Source organism: Cryptomeria japonica, chromosome 3, assembly GCF_030272615.1.
Source record: "Cryptomeria japonica chromosome 3, Sugi_1.0, whole genome shotgun sequence".
Lineage (NCBI taxonomy): Eukaryota > Viridiplantae > Streptophyta > Pinopsida > Cupressales > Cupressaceae > Cryptomeria > Cryptomeria japonica.
The window spans coordinates 797,637,776-797,653,423 of NC_081407.1; the positions used below are offsets into that span (position 1 = coordinate 797,637,776).

Consider the following 15,648-nt stretch of genomic DNA (forward strand, 5'->3'; position numbering starts at 1 on the left):
GTAAGTCATAAATCTTAACGTAGCAGATCATATGTATAGTTTTTCTGTTCTGAATTGATTAGAAGCATCATCAGCTCTAAGCTATTTGCACTTGACCATGTTCTATGGTCTATTCTGAAATTTGTGGTACTGTTCTTTATTTAGTTCGTGATTTTCTATTTTGGTAAAATGTTTAGTTTATGCATACTACTTGTATGAACCTATTTTTTGTTATATTTAATGTTAGCTAATGGTTATGCTAGCTAAGGGAACTCAGACCCACATGAAGAAGGTTGCTCAAGAATTTACTTCTTAGCCCAAACACACTCCTCACTGTTTACTTGGAGAAAGTTGACAAAAATCAATGGGTTTTATGCATTTACATTGGGGCGTAGCTGATCCATTGGCCACGAATCAGTTAATGTATTACTCATATGTGTTCAAAGCTGAAATGGAACTAATGTGATCAAAGTTGAAATGAGACTTCTGCAAGGAGACCAAAGCTCTATATTGGCTATGAATTGTTTCTACTCCCCTCAGAAATTGAAATGGTAGTACATACGATCTGAAAACTGCAGCTTTCAATCTCTTCCAGTCCTCTCATTTAATGCCTTTCCTTTCTGCATAAGCCCATATTGTTAGGAAGCTGATCTTTGTAGGAAGATTGCGTATCACACACACACACACACATGTATTAATATTAGAATATCACATAGCATCATATAAACAACAAAACAACCATAAACTTGTAATCATAGCATCATGATCATACTATCATATACATCAAAATCAATATGAAAATAATAATATCGAGTTCAAAAGTATCATTGTTTGAACAATTGGAACTATAGTTTTAAAGTTTAATCATCAAATGGATTCTCTAAATCATTAACATTATCATTCTTATCCTCCTCATCATTGACATTGATGTTAGATGAACCAATCCCAATGCCAATGCCACTTGCACTTGCACTAATAGTGTGTTTTTTGAGTCCTCAAACGCAACAAGCTGAGAAGTGGAAGCATCCAAATCAATATGCTTTGGCTCTATATCCCACATCTTCGACTCCCCTTCCTTGTAGTCATGTTGCTTGTGTGAAAGGAGACACAAGTTGGAATGCACATATACCAAGTTCACTGCTTTTTTTGTTTGCAATCTATTGCGCTCTACTGAGTGGATGAAAGAATATATGCTCCAATTTCTTTCTGATGTAGATGAACTAGCAACCTATGAAGACAAAGTAAACAATTAAAGTTATAAAATTACTAGCAACCTATGAAGACAAAGTAAACTATAAATAAAACAAACTTGTGATAAAATCTTTACCACGAGGGGCTGTAGGTTTTGGAAGTATGTGCCATGGACGTACCACCAACTATGAGCATCTTTCTTAAACCTATGATGAAGAGCATCAACATTTAGACCATTTGCGTTCACAAAATTTGTGAACTCATTTGTAATCAAATCTCTCACATCATCTTTAGGGAAGAGTCTAAGGAATGTTGCCTTGTACCCTTCAAACACTTCTAAATCTCTCCGTGGTGCAAGCCTTCTTGGCTGATCAAGAAATTGATTGCTATAGTACTTTGGTGTCAAGGTATAGGCAATAAGATGTAAAGGAGTGGTCATCTTATAGCGATCATGCTCATAATGGGTTTGGTGAAACTAAGGAGATAATTCACAAGATCCCACCATGAGTCCTCCAACATACTTTGACTAATGTTTGTTGCCCTTTCAGTGTTGCTTTGCTTCCATATAGCCCAACTTTGGCTGATCACCATATTACAAAGTGCCACTTTAACTTTCACAAGTTGTCTTGAGACGATCGTGTTAGATGCAAAACGAGTCTTTGAACATTACACAATCAAATTATGAACATTGAAAATAAAAAAATCAGAAAATGTAAAATTAAATTACTATTTCACTTACCTTCAATAGCTCCAAACTTAAAAGATCTAAAAATCCCTTGAGACCTGTGATTTGTGATAAAAGATCTAAAAATCCCTTGAGACTTGTGGTTTGTGATGAACATCTGGGTGTCCTCAGCCTCTGCATACACTTGTTTGATCCAATCAATTTTATTCTCAATCTTTTGTAGCATAAGATTGAGTGAGTGGACCGCACAAGGTGTTCAAAGGATATGGTGATAGCGTTCCTTAACCAACAAACCAACAATTCTACAATTTTTTGTGTTGTTCGTTCCGATTTGAACAACATTACGAGGTCCCATTGTCTCATCGCAGAGATGAGAATATCTGCAATAAATTTCCCATCTTTTACCTGGCCCTCACAATCCATGGCTTTCAAAAACATTGCCCCGTTAGGGGACACCGCTATGACATTGATCAAGGGACGATTTATAGAATCTTTTTACCCATTTGAAACAATGGATACACCTATCTTAGTCCATGAATCCATTATGGGCATCAATGCATCTTCAACCCCCTTGACCTCTCTTTCCAACAAGATTCCATGTACCTTCTCATAACCAAGGCCCTTATACCCTCTTGGAGCCTCATTAACCTTTTCAACATCTTTTTCCAATATGGGGAGCCAACAACATTGAAAGCCAACCCATTTGCATATATGCATTTTGCTACATCTTGGTCGGCAATGTCTCGACTCTCATTTTGAAATGCACTTTCAAAAGTCCCCTTTGATCTTTTGTGTGCAATGGGTGTTTCTTGGTCGGCAATGTCTTGGCTCTCATTTTGAAGTGCACTTTCTAAAGGCCCCTTTGATCTTTTGCGTGCAATGGGTGCTTCACTTTCAGGCTCAATTGTAGAAAAGAATGGGTGGTTTTCTACTATAATATTGGGATTAGTTGGGATTTGCATTCCTATTGATTTTTTTTGAAATGGTTTGTGTTAATGCATGATAGCCTCGGTAAGATAAATGATTGAATGAGAGATAAATGAAGTCTCTCATTCAAACATTTATTATCGTGAGGGGGCACGATCAAGTGATGTCTTGATCGGCCATGTCCAAAAGACATGGCCGGTCAAGGCATCGCTTGACCGTACCCAGCCCACTACATATACAAAATGAAATGTGTGAGAATGGACATTGAAAAAATGCTCCTCTCCTGCAACAAAAAAGAAGACAATCAGATTTATACAACAATTGAGTGATAGATAATACATAGAACAAGATAAATTTTAATTCTGATCCACAAAATTAACATGGTATCAGAGCCAGGTTTCCTTCTATAAAGCCTAACCGCCTAAAGGAAGATCCGATTAAGATCAGATTGATATCTCCTTGAAAGTCTCGAATATGGCCACATTGCAAGAACTTGTCCTCTCAAACTTAAACTACAAGCGTCCCTTGCTGAAGTCATAAATTCAGACTTATGTTCAGAAAAATATGTTCTCTAGAAGAAACTCAAGATACCTTGTGATTGAGAGGGAGCTTACTCAACAAATTTTATGGGCCTTGTGTAAATCATAAGGAAGTGACGACTTCCAAATGATTTCCACTTGTATTTTTGAGGTTATTGGAAGGTGACGATCTTACAATAACTCAAGATTGTGGATAGAAACGCCGACTGAGGCAATCCACGTAAAAGCTTGTGGATAGAATCGCCGACAGAGGCAATCCACACAAGAGCTCATGGATAGAATCGCCGACTGAGGCAATTCACGTAAGAGTTTGTGGATAGAATCGCCGACTGAGGCAATCCATGTAAGAGCTTGTGGATAGAATCGCTGATTGAGGCAATCCACACAAGAGCTCAGGGATAGAATCGCCGACTGAGGCAATCCACGTAAGAGCTCATGGATAGAATCACCGACTGAGGCAATCCACGTGAGAGCTCATGGATAGAATCACTGACTGAGGCAATCCACGTGAGAGCTTGTGATAGAATCGCCGACTAAGGCAATCCACACAAGAGCTTATGGATAGAATCGCCGACAAAGGCAATCCACTCAAGAGTTTGTGAATATAATCGCCGACAGAGGCAATTCACATCTTGAAACTATGGTCCCAAGATAAGCATCATACGATTTATGAATATTGCTCCCAATACCTTTTACATTTATCTTACCTAGCTAAGAGGGAGTGTTAATGCATGATAGCCTTGGTAAGATAAATGATTGAATGAGAGATAAATGAAGTCTCCCATTCAAACATTTATTATTGTGAGGAGGCACAATCAAGTGATGTCTTGATCGGCCATGTCTACATGGCCGGTCAAGGCATCACTTGACCGTACCCAGCCCACTACATATACCAAATGAAATGTGTGAGAATGGACAGTGAAAAAATGCTCCTCCTCTCCTGCAACATAAAAGAAGACAATCAGATTTATACAGCAATTCAGTGATAGATAATACATAGAACAAGATAAATTATAATTCTGATCCACAAAATTAGCAGTTTGATTTAATCTACGAGCTTCTCTTTCTTATGCTTCTTCATGCTTTCTAATATATTTTAACACCGTTTCTTGTGGTATAGACACCCCATTTTTTTGAGGGCATTTTTTGATGCCGCTTCTTGGTATTCCATACAAATGGCCTACCACCTAAAATATGAACTATTAGGTTCTTTATCACATCCCTGACATTTCCAACGGAATCTCCCATCCCTTGGAAGCGGTCATATAATATCAACATACTTCCATAGGGGAGAATTTGGATATGATTTCTGTTTTTGTTGTTCATTTATACGTATGGAGGAAGAGGTAGATGCCATTCTAGTTCCTATGGCAAGAAATTTAATGAACACATTCAAAAACAAAAACAAAAGAATGGAAAAAAATAGGTAAACTAAATAAATAATGTTTCATGTTTGTGAAGCAAAAATGGTTAAAAAAATGTAAAAAAAAACTTACCTCTTTCAGCCAATGGATGCTTGCAAGTGAGTAGAAATGAAGCTGCAGCACTTGATCAAGCTTCAAAAATCGATCTTCAACTCCTATTTGATGTTGGTAGCCAAACGTTTCTCAACCTACAAGGAAAAAATAGCTGTTTGCAAAACAAATGAGCAAAAATGAACTAAGTGAATGTTATAAAAGTCACTTTTAGGGTTTTGTTTCTATTTTTCATGTGGTGGATTCCAAATATTAATCAATTTTTGCAAATTTTTTTTATGTTTCTGGGTGCCTAGGCATCCAAACCGGCTCACTCGGGCACAGACCTTGGCCGGACCACACACGTACCGGATTAGGATCCAAACCTGGATCAGTACTAGGCCCCTAGGCAGGTGAACCCTACAACAACATAAATACATACATGTATATATATATACACACACATATACACACATATACATACATATACATATATACATACATACATATTGTATGTATGTATATGCATATACACATACACACGCATGCATACACATGTGTACATCTATGTGTGTGAGTGTGTGTTATATATTGTAATGTCCCCTATTTATTAAATGCTATAATTATGGTCTTTTTGTTCTTAGGTTAAGGGTTTAGGGAAATACCTTAGTCTCTACTATAGATACCCTATAAAACAAAGTCAGAATTGTACATATAAACACATATACACACATATACACACACATATACACATATACATACATATACATACATACATATATACATACTGTATGTATGTATATGCATATACACATACACACGCATGCATACACGTGTACATCTATGTGTGTGAGTGTGTGTTATATACTGTAATGTCCCCTATTTATTAAATGCTATAATTATGGTCTTTTTGTTCTTAGGTTAAGGGTTTAGGGAAATACCTTAGTCTCTACTGTAGATACCCTATAAAACAAAGTCAGAATTGTACATATAAATTACTTTAAGAAGTAATCATATTAATGTATATAGATGACTAATTAAAGCATAGAGAGATGCATATAATATAATCAAGAATAGGAACTCATTATGGTGTATTTTAATGCAAGGTTAATAGGGTGACTAGTTTTAACCAAAGTTGAACTAATTGCCACTCGACAAAACTTGCCAAGGCCTGGAAAAAAAAACTCGGGAAAAACTCAAAAAAACTCGGCAACTTAAAAACACGCTTAAATTTAATTAAAAATGCATTTTTTTTGCAAAATTTAATGAGAAGATGCATCCAATGAGTCAATAAATGAGAACACAAAAGAAACAAGCTGATTCTAGATATATTTAAATGCAAAGCATCTACAAAACCGCATCCTCATGAGAGGAATGCTGATGGCTGGAAGCCTGAAAGCAAAATAGTAAATAGTTTTTGTAAAACCAAAAGTAAATACATCATTACAATTACAACTTCCTCTTCCCAGCTCTAGCAAAAACTGGGAGAGAGGTAGAACTCGAGGGTCTAGTCCTAGAAGTTTGCAGTGGGCGTGACTCGCATGAGGCATGTGACTGTGCCTCCTCGCTCGGTATGGCTAGCTCATCCTCCATCCTGGTTGAAGCTGTCTCCACCTGCTTGTGGCACTGGCAATGACTCCTCATCCTCTTCCTCATCCTCTTCCTCCTCAATGTCATTCAACATGAAACCAAATCCACCCCCCTCCTCCTCCATAGCCTGCTTCTCTAAATCAGTGATGTCATCCTTGGAAAACAATGGAGGCTGCTCTTGTGATGTCCAATCACTATAAGGATCTTTATCATCCAAGTCAATTGGACCACCTTCTACTTCCTCTACCTTCCTTACGCGTAATCGAAGATTATATTGCACGAAGACAAGGTCATTGAGGCGTTTCTGCGCTAACTTGCTCCTCTTCTTCGTGTGGATTGCTTCAAACAAGCTCTAATTGCGCCCACAATTGGATGAACTACAAGGCTGACATAAGACTTTGAGGGCAATTTTTTTGAGATGTAGGGTGTCGCCACCTCAATTTTGACACCAAGCATCTGCAAAAAAATAAATTGAAAAGTTAGAAAGCAAAGAGAAAAGAGAAAACATAATTTATCAATCACTTTAGATCCCAATATCCAAATGGCAAATGTTATACCTGGGGCTTGAGTGGTTCTTCCTCTCCTAGCTAGCTTTGAAGAGAATAGCTTACACCTTGCTTCCTCATAATTTTGGAGTTCGCTCACAATGAGGTCTCTCTCCTCAACATCGGGTACCATCCTCTCAATGCATGTACTGAGGCCCTTCATAACTTCTCCATTAGGATCTGAGTAAGAACCCTTGAACCTAAAATGAGGGTTGAGGAAGTACCTTGCTGCGTGAATGGGTTGGTGGAGCCGATTGTTCCACCTCCTATCAATAATTTCCCAAATGGGATCAAATTTGAGCCTATCCCCCTTGTAGAAATTTTTGATAGGCTCCTTGGCCCTATCCATGGCCTCATAAATATACCCCATTGGGGTTTTATCTCCATCCACCAAGCGGAGAACTCTAACCAAGGGCTCTAACACCTACAATTGAAAAATACAAATTAAAAAAGATTAATGAATGAAGTTACAAATTCGTAATGAGAGACTTGAATCAAGAATAATTAAAAATTAAAATTTTGAAGTTACCTTCACAATCTTTGCAGCCTTTTGTGTAAATTGGCTGTCGAAGACTATGCATGCAATAACCTCTCCTTCAGGCTTCTTTGAATATGGGGAGTTTAGCCATGCTCCACTCACAAACATTTGTTTCAAAGAAGTCAATGCAGCAAGGAGGCTTTGCAACGTCAAGAAAATCGTTGCAAACCTTGTGACACCAGCTCTCACCAAATCTTTTCCTTTTATGTGCTCTCTCATCAAATTTAGAACCCAAGGGTGATTGTAAATATATTTGGTGATCCTCCTTGCATCTTCCAAAACTAGAGTCACCCACATAAGTTTTCCTATGTCCTCCAAAAGAAGGTCAAGGACATGTGCTGCACAAGGTGTCCAAAAAAGAGTGGGGTGCCTCTCTTGGAGTCACCTAAGTTAAGTTATTATTAAAGATGGAACCAAGAAAAACAAAGCCACAACAAATGAAAATATTGCTAAAGGTGATAATTCAAAAGGATTCTACCTGTTGACACATATGCTGCTACGTTATCTTTGATGATTTGCACCATATTCTCTACTCCCACCTCCATGACAACGTGCTCCAGCATTCCAGCCGATGTTTCTGCATTTTTCACCTTGCTAGAGGCATCAATTGATTTCAAGAACACTACATTTTCCTTGCAAGCAGCCAAAGAATTAATGATGGTGCGGTTCTTGCCATTTGTCCACCCATCAGAAAGAATGGTGCAGCCATATTTTGCCCATTCAATTTTCTGTTCCTCCACCACTTCTTTTGCCCTAGCAACTGCATTTGTGAGCAACCTATAAGAACAAAGTGAAATAATAAAAAACAATTTTGATTTAATAAACAAGAAATCTAAAAAACAATTAAAAATGAAATCAAGTGGACTATTTAGTAATTTACTAACCTCCCACTCAAATCCTTGCGAGAAGGGGCCTTGTACCCCTTTCCTGCAACTGTCATTGTGGTCACCAAATTCAGCCAAAAAGGATTCTCTGCCACATTGAATGAAATGTTGTTGAAGTACCAAAAATCAGCACATGCAATGTCGGCTTTCTCATGTGCCTCCCTATTCCATCCGGTGGCCTCTAATGATGGTTGTGCTCCAGTTGTGTTCTTGGGCACAAAATAATCACCTATGGACCTTGATCGTGATTCAACAGTGCCATTGCCAATGCCAGGTACTCTACTAAAGGAAGCGGAAGCGATGGGCGAGGTGGTGATGGGTTTGTGGATACGTGGGCCATGCCGAGAGCCCACTCTGCCCTCAAGTGCTTCTTGTTCTTCTTCAATGTCAATAGAAGCACCTTGAGATTCAACTATGGCTGATCTCATGGCTAGCTTTGCCCTCTCTCTTTGCAATTTCTTCTCTTCCCTAGCTGCAAGTAGGGCATTCATTTCTCTTTTTATTTCAAGAGTGGTTCCAATACATTCTCTAGCATCATGCCTGTCTATGCTTGCAAGGTAATATTTGAGACGGTTGATGCCTCCATGAAGTATTTTTTCACACTTTATGCATATAACTGTCTTAGGTTCCGGTCCCTCATAGTCATACCTCCAAGCCCTATCTCTAACTCCTTTAGGACGGGGTGCCTATATATCCAGTTGTCATAATTAATGCTTAGTTAACCTACACATACAAAGTGATAAAAAAAAGTTAACATTTTAGTTAAACAATTTAGCAAACTATCTAAATTAGTTGAAAAATAATTAGACATCATTAAAAGTTTAAAAAGAAAAAAAAAAACTATTAGGGTTTGACTTTTTTTGGAAAATTAGATATTTTCCAAAAATATAGTGAAAAAATCAACAAAACTTGTCAAAACTAGAGTTAAATCTTGTTCAAATAACTTAAAAAGATTTTAGACTACTTAGGAATGATTTTTAACTCATCTAGATTCAACAAAAAATAAACAAAATGTTTTAAAAAGGCATAGGAAAAAAAAAAAAAAAACCAACCTGGGAATCTGATTTTTCTTGAAAAACCACCTCAAATCCCCTTCAAATCCACTTGGAATTTGCAAGAATCGTTCAAAATCACCTTGCAAGAGTGTTGGAGTCACTCTTCTCATCCAAAAACCCAAGCTAAAAAGATGAAATGAAATGCATTTTTGACGTTTTTTGCTATTATGTTGGAGCGGCCGAGTTTTTGTCTCGGACTAAACTTGCTGAGTTTTCGGCAAGTAGTTTTGGTGAGTTAAAGTCAATAAAACTCACAGGGTTGGAAAACTCGGCGAGTTCTTGCAACTCGCCGAGTACCCTGCGAGTAGTCCAACTATGCTATTGTAATTTTAACTATTCAAGCATGATCATGTAGGCTGTCTTATTCACCACCACCGGTAGTGTGGAAACTGAAAAACATTTTATCTTGGAGTGTAAAGCACTTAAAGACAGCAGAGAAAAGTTTGCCAATTTCTTAACTGCTAGCACATGGTATAATATGTTCAGCGAGGAGTATATTGAGAAGCTGGGAGCACTCATCATCAGCCTACATAAGCAAATATCGGATCTTCAAAAGTCGGCTCAGATTGGACAGGCTGTCTCATAGGCTATTCTTAGCCTCGTGGATGTTAAAATTCTTTTTCTTTCTTTCTTTCTTCAACAGTTCCCTTACTTATTATCATCATATAGGGTGTCTTATATAGCAGTTCCCCTATTCATTAGGATCATATAGGTTGTCTTATATAGCAGTTCCCCTATTCATTATGATCATATAGGGTGTCTTATATAACAGTTCCCCTATTTATTATGAATATAGGATGTCTTATGTAACAGTTCCCCTATTATGATCATATAGGGTGTCTTATGTAACAGTTCCCCTACTTCTCATGAATTCATATGATTGTTCAGGTTATTTATAAATAGGATCATTTTATGGCTAATCATTCTGGTTATTTCACCAGTTAGTCAATTTCCAATCTTATTTATCAATATCCAGTCCTATTTATCAATATCCAATTATCATTATATATCATTGCTTAATTAACTGTTATTATTTCAGTATATTAACATTCCTTAGCAATCTTAGATTTTACTGTTTGCTGAATGAATATCGTTACAATCATGATGGATTAATTGTATATAATAATGATTTGCAGTCTGGAACGTTTTGTCACAGAAATAAACACAATTACTGCAGAATGTATACGTACAGAAACCTTATTATTCAGGTGGAATATCAATTATAAATGTAAAGAGATTAATTTATATCAAATAGTGGTTTTGCAGATTGAATCGATTTTCACAGAGGTAGGTACGATTATTTCAAGATATATTTGTACTGAAACCTTATACCATTGCACGGAATGTTTTAATTTATTGAAATTCAAATATAAGTGTGAAAGATATAAGAATTGCTGAAAGAGAAAATCCCAATAAGCCAGTTTGTAATCAGAATTTCATACCAGAGGGTGGTCGAGGGCTGAAGGTGACCACCAAATTTTCCAGCATTATTCTTTCTCTTTTCTTTTTTTGTTACTTTTTTCCTCCCCCTTTTACTTGACGGGAAAAGCTATTTATCCTTGCCTCCATGGTACTCCTTCAGCGGTGGTGACCAAGGAGGTACTCCTTCAGCGGTGGTGACTTTTCTTGAAGAGTCGCCACCCTTTATTGCTTCCGCTATATCTCTTGTTTTATGTTTTACGATTTAGTTTAGTGTGGTTAAAAAGAACATCATACATATTGATCAATAAAAGTTAACATTTATAATATTCAATATATATATAGCAATTAGTAATCATTGAATGACAAAAATAATAAAGCTAACATTGTTAATATAATTTTCAATATATGTAGCAATTAATGATCATTGAATATTACTTTATCTGAAATACATATTAATATTTCTTTATCAGAAAATTAAGGGATATGACATATATATGTGTGTGTGTGTGTGTGTGTATGTGTGTGTGTATATATATATGTGTATATGTATATATATATATGTATATATATGTACGTACATATGTATATGTATATGCATGTATATATACATCTACACATACTCACGCATGCATACACATGTATATACATACTGTATATATGTGTATACATCTACACATACTCACATGCATGCATACACATGTATATACATGTGTACATCTGTGTGTGTGTGTGTGTTATATACATTCCATATGTATACACACACATGCATATACATAGATAACAAATACATGCATATACATAGATATACACATGTATATGTATATGTATAGACATGTATATACATATACACACATATATACATATATATAGCTGTACCCAAACATATTCTACTCAAGAATTCTTTTTTGCCATACCGGCATACCAATACCAACAACTTAGATTTTACAAGTGCATATAGATGACATGCACTTCTTTGTTGTATGTATGCGTATATTGTTTTTTAACCCAAAATATTTAAAAAGGGTCGGATAATCAGCTTGTTTGTTGATTTGTGTAAGTCTCGTGCTTAAAGCATCGCATTTCAACAACAAATTTATGGTAATATTCAAGTGTCTAGAATTGAACTTTACTGACTTTGCATATAAGTTTTTGAAACAAGACTAAGTAAAGACATCCCATTTTAAGAATGCCTTTTCCCATTTCCTTCTTTTGTTAGGTTGTTTAGTGTAGCTACATGACACAAATTTATACTAAAATTCGATTGTAGTTGGTGAGATCCAAAAACTATCATCATTCTCATTTGGTCAGTTGCTTTAGTTTTTGCTGGGTCAGCCTTCACCCATTCTTTTGGTTCACATGTATTTTTTTTTTCCTCAAAGCTACAATTCAAATTAGTGGCATGGAATTTGTTCTCTAAAAGATATTTAGGACCTGATAAACGTGTTCCATATTCGACTTCCAATTTTGTGTGCCAAAGTACCATCAATAAAACCTCTTCTTTGTAGAGAAAAGGATGAAATGCCTCATCCATGGTTGACATATGTTGGTGCACAAGATTCCAATACCGAAAGAATTTAAAATGTTATGATCCTACCAAGTTTCGTAGTATAGGTTGAAGAAAAGGATATTCATAGAATGTTATGTACAAAGAGAAAAAGTAAGAACATAAGAATAGATATGCTAAATTGGATTTGAAACTCTATGTATCCTTCTTTCATGGTTCAAAACAAATGTCATGTGAATGACCATGATAAAGCAAGTATTAATAATTGATTCATTGAACACAATGATTTAAAATTAGGCTTGCTGTATGAGGTTCGAGTTCTTCCTTGACTAGAGTGTGAGTTACATTTCTGTTAGCACAATATACATATCGGGGCTTCCTTTGTATGTCATGGATTAGATATAGATATGCTCCCAGATATTTGCATTTATAGTGTAAAACTACTGTTCTCACCATTTTTATAAAACTTGGCTATTATTTAAGCATACAGTCTTCACATCCATATAGGTCTCTAGCATTTATCTATATGCATCCTTTTATCTCTATATATATCATTCCCATGGAATTTTCAGATTGTTCTAATTTATTTTGTTTCTTTAGTAATTTGTCTTCAGAGCACACTTGTACTAGAAGTTTTTATCTCAAATCGCTCTTTTTTATTTTAGCTCTGCAGAATCTCCGTTTATGGGAGAACTTGTTTCTTCAGCAGAGAATTTTCTTGAACTGGAGCTTACAGAACACAACCTCAAAAACGTAAGGTCTATGAATGAAAAGAATATTTATGATATTATAAATATTGTTTGCTAGCTTTGCCATATTAGTGCTTGTCAATTCCATTGATTGCAATGGAAAGGCTTGCATATGAGAATTTTTATCATAATAATTACTGTGATGATGGGAGCTGCAGGATATGTGGCCAAAAGATTGGAAACCTCCAAAATTTCCAACTCCTGGTTCTAACGAAAACTGGCTTCAGTGCCAGAATGTTCTTTTTAGAGAAGGGGATGTTTTCCCAGATGGGCGGAAGGCAAAAAAAGACATTATTTGTGGTAAATGGCGAAGGTATGTTGCATTTGCTTTGTACATTCAATATTTTTAGTAACTGTTAATTTATCTTTACTGTTTTTTGCACTTATTTTAAAATTTGTTAGTTCTTGATTCTTTTGTATTTACATTCTGTATCTCTTAATTTCCAAAGCAAAATTATTGGGACCTCTTTATGTACATTTTAATAACATACTGTTTTTATTGTTATTTACTAGAGCTCCTGGTACTGAAGTTCAAAGTGATGAATGGGATTGTTCTTGTGCTGTAGTTTGGGATCCTCTTCATGCAGATTGTGCTGTGCCCCAGGTAAACTGACATTTTTTTTTAATAGCAGAGAATTTACTTGTGGTCATTGGGAGGTCAAATCAGAGATTTGCCTTTGGATTTCAATTTGTTTGCTTTTTATATTCATTTAAATTTTTAAACATTTATAAACTTTGTCAATGTCTGTAAATCTACTGATTCATTTAAAGTGATGCTGCTTGCTTCATTTTACGTCCCAGCAAAGTTATTATTTTCTTATCAATAGAAGGCATCCACAGCAACCCTCAGCTACTTGATTTGAAATAAACCTTAAGTTGCATGGCATCCACAGCAACCCTCAGCTACTTGATTTATTTCTGTCATGATTGTTCTGCTTATGCTGAATGTTTGATTGTGATATTTATTTATTGGCATACATAATTTATTTGGTACATGAAGGTATTCCATGTTTCTCACAGTAAGTTTCGGTAATAGTTGAGTTCAAACATCTAGATATCAGTTTGTTGCTACCGTGGTTGCTTTGTGTCTTTAAGCTTGGCTGTGAATGTTATGTTTTTCTAGTTGTATTCTTGGCATTATTGCATATTTTTCTTTTTTCATCCCTTATTAGTTATTATAGTTTGACGCTGGAAATAGCAGTGTGAAATATTGGTGCAGATTTTAGATGCCCACATGACATTCCTTCCACATCGCTCCCATCAGTTCTTGCATTTAGTCTTTCGTCTCCCTTGTTTAGATTCAATTTAGTTGTAACCAAGAGCTTTAATGAAAAATTTGTTACTTGCAACTAATTTGAGGAGGGAGTTTCTTAGTCATGTTATTACCCACTTCAAAACTGTCTTTTTCAAATGTCCCATGTATGCAGACTGAGCTAAACTTAATGAATAATCTGCCTAAGGATATTTGGACTTGCACTGCTTGAATTGGTCATTTGCTAGAATTGGTTGGAATGCTTGATAATGTCAGTAACTAAGTGTCTTTTGTTTCTACAGGAATTGGAAACAGAAGATATTATAGAGCGCTTGAAAGCTAGTAAAATGGTATAGATGTTTTTTCTTTAACCTGTGCTACTTTACTGGATTTGTAGTATTAGTTGTTCTAAATAGATTTTATATGAAGTTATATGAAAGATAGTATTATTTGTTCTTCTTCCACTTACGTGCTGTCAGTCATGGATGTAGGAAGTTAGAATTATTGTTGGCACTACATTTTCCTGGATACAGATTTTATAAAGAAATGGGAGTGGTGGTTTATGGATACAGATTTAATTACAATCAGATATGTCTGAGTGATCATATACCTTTGTTTTATCTTTATGATTGAAAAATGCTGCAGTGTTAATACAACATAAGATACAACACGTGTATGCAAAAAATCAGAGGGAATAGATGACACTCTTATATATATATTCTGAGAAAGTCAACAGCTTAACCATAATTAACAAGATCATTCAAAATATGCCAAGTACAATGGCAAGGAAATAAAATCAAAGTAATAAGTTTACATACCTCATAGGGAATAAGGTCATTAATCATATGATGAGAAAGCACAAAAAAAACATAGGCAGTGGGTGGCAACAAACTTAACTTCAGGTGGAGGTAGAAGTGGATCATCCAGTGTCTCCTACGATTTGCAAAATTGGTGGGGACTTTTAAACTTTCTGAGTATCACTTCTATGTCATGGTGTTTTGGAGAACTGGCAAGATGATGTGGATATTTATCATCTTAGAGCAAAGGAGCCCAATCATCAAAACCCTATGGTGAAGTGCCATTGCAGTTAAGGGGTTCGGTGAAAAAAATTGTAAGTCAATGAATTTTAACAGAGTGGAGATGCAAAGTCTGACTGACAACACAAACAGTGCTTGTGGCCTTGTTTGCCATGCCCCCAAGCAAGAGAGTTGTGGCAGGGGAAGTTAAGGGCACAAGGTGCATTGCCTCAATGCTCAATAAGTGTTTGAAGCTACTTCACCTCCAACCACACCTAATCCTCCTTTACTTGAATGCGTTTACATGATATTAGAAAT

General features: G+C 35.9%; 1 protein-coding gene across 3 annotated transcripts in view; it reads left to right on the forward strand.

Moving 5' to 3' along the window:
* LOC131075829 (uncharacterized) overlaps nt 1–15,648 on the forward strand; it is an 83,856-nt gene that overhangs the window by 23,067 nt on the left and 45,141 nt on the right. For all 3 annotated transcript variants that reach the window (XM_058012731.2, XM_058012729.2, XM_058012730.2), the window contains 4 exons: nt 12,979–13,066; nt 13,221–13,375; nt 13,576–13,666; nt 14,617–14,664. In XM_058012731.2, coding sequence (XP_057868714.2) covers nt 12,979–13,066; nt 13,221–13,375; nt 13,576–13,666; nt 14,617–14,664 — 382 coding nt within the window. The remainder of the gene's footprint in view (nt 1–12,978; nt 13,067–13,220; nt 13,376–13,575; nt 13,667–14,616; nt 14,665–15,648) is intronic.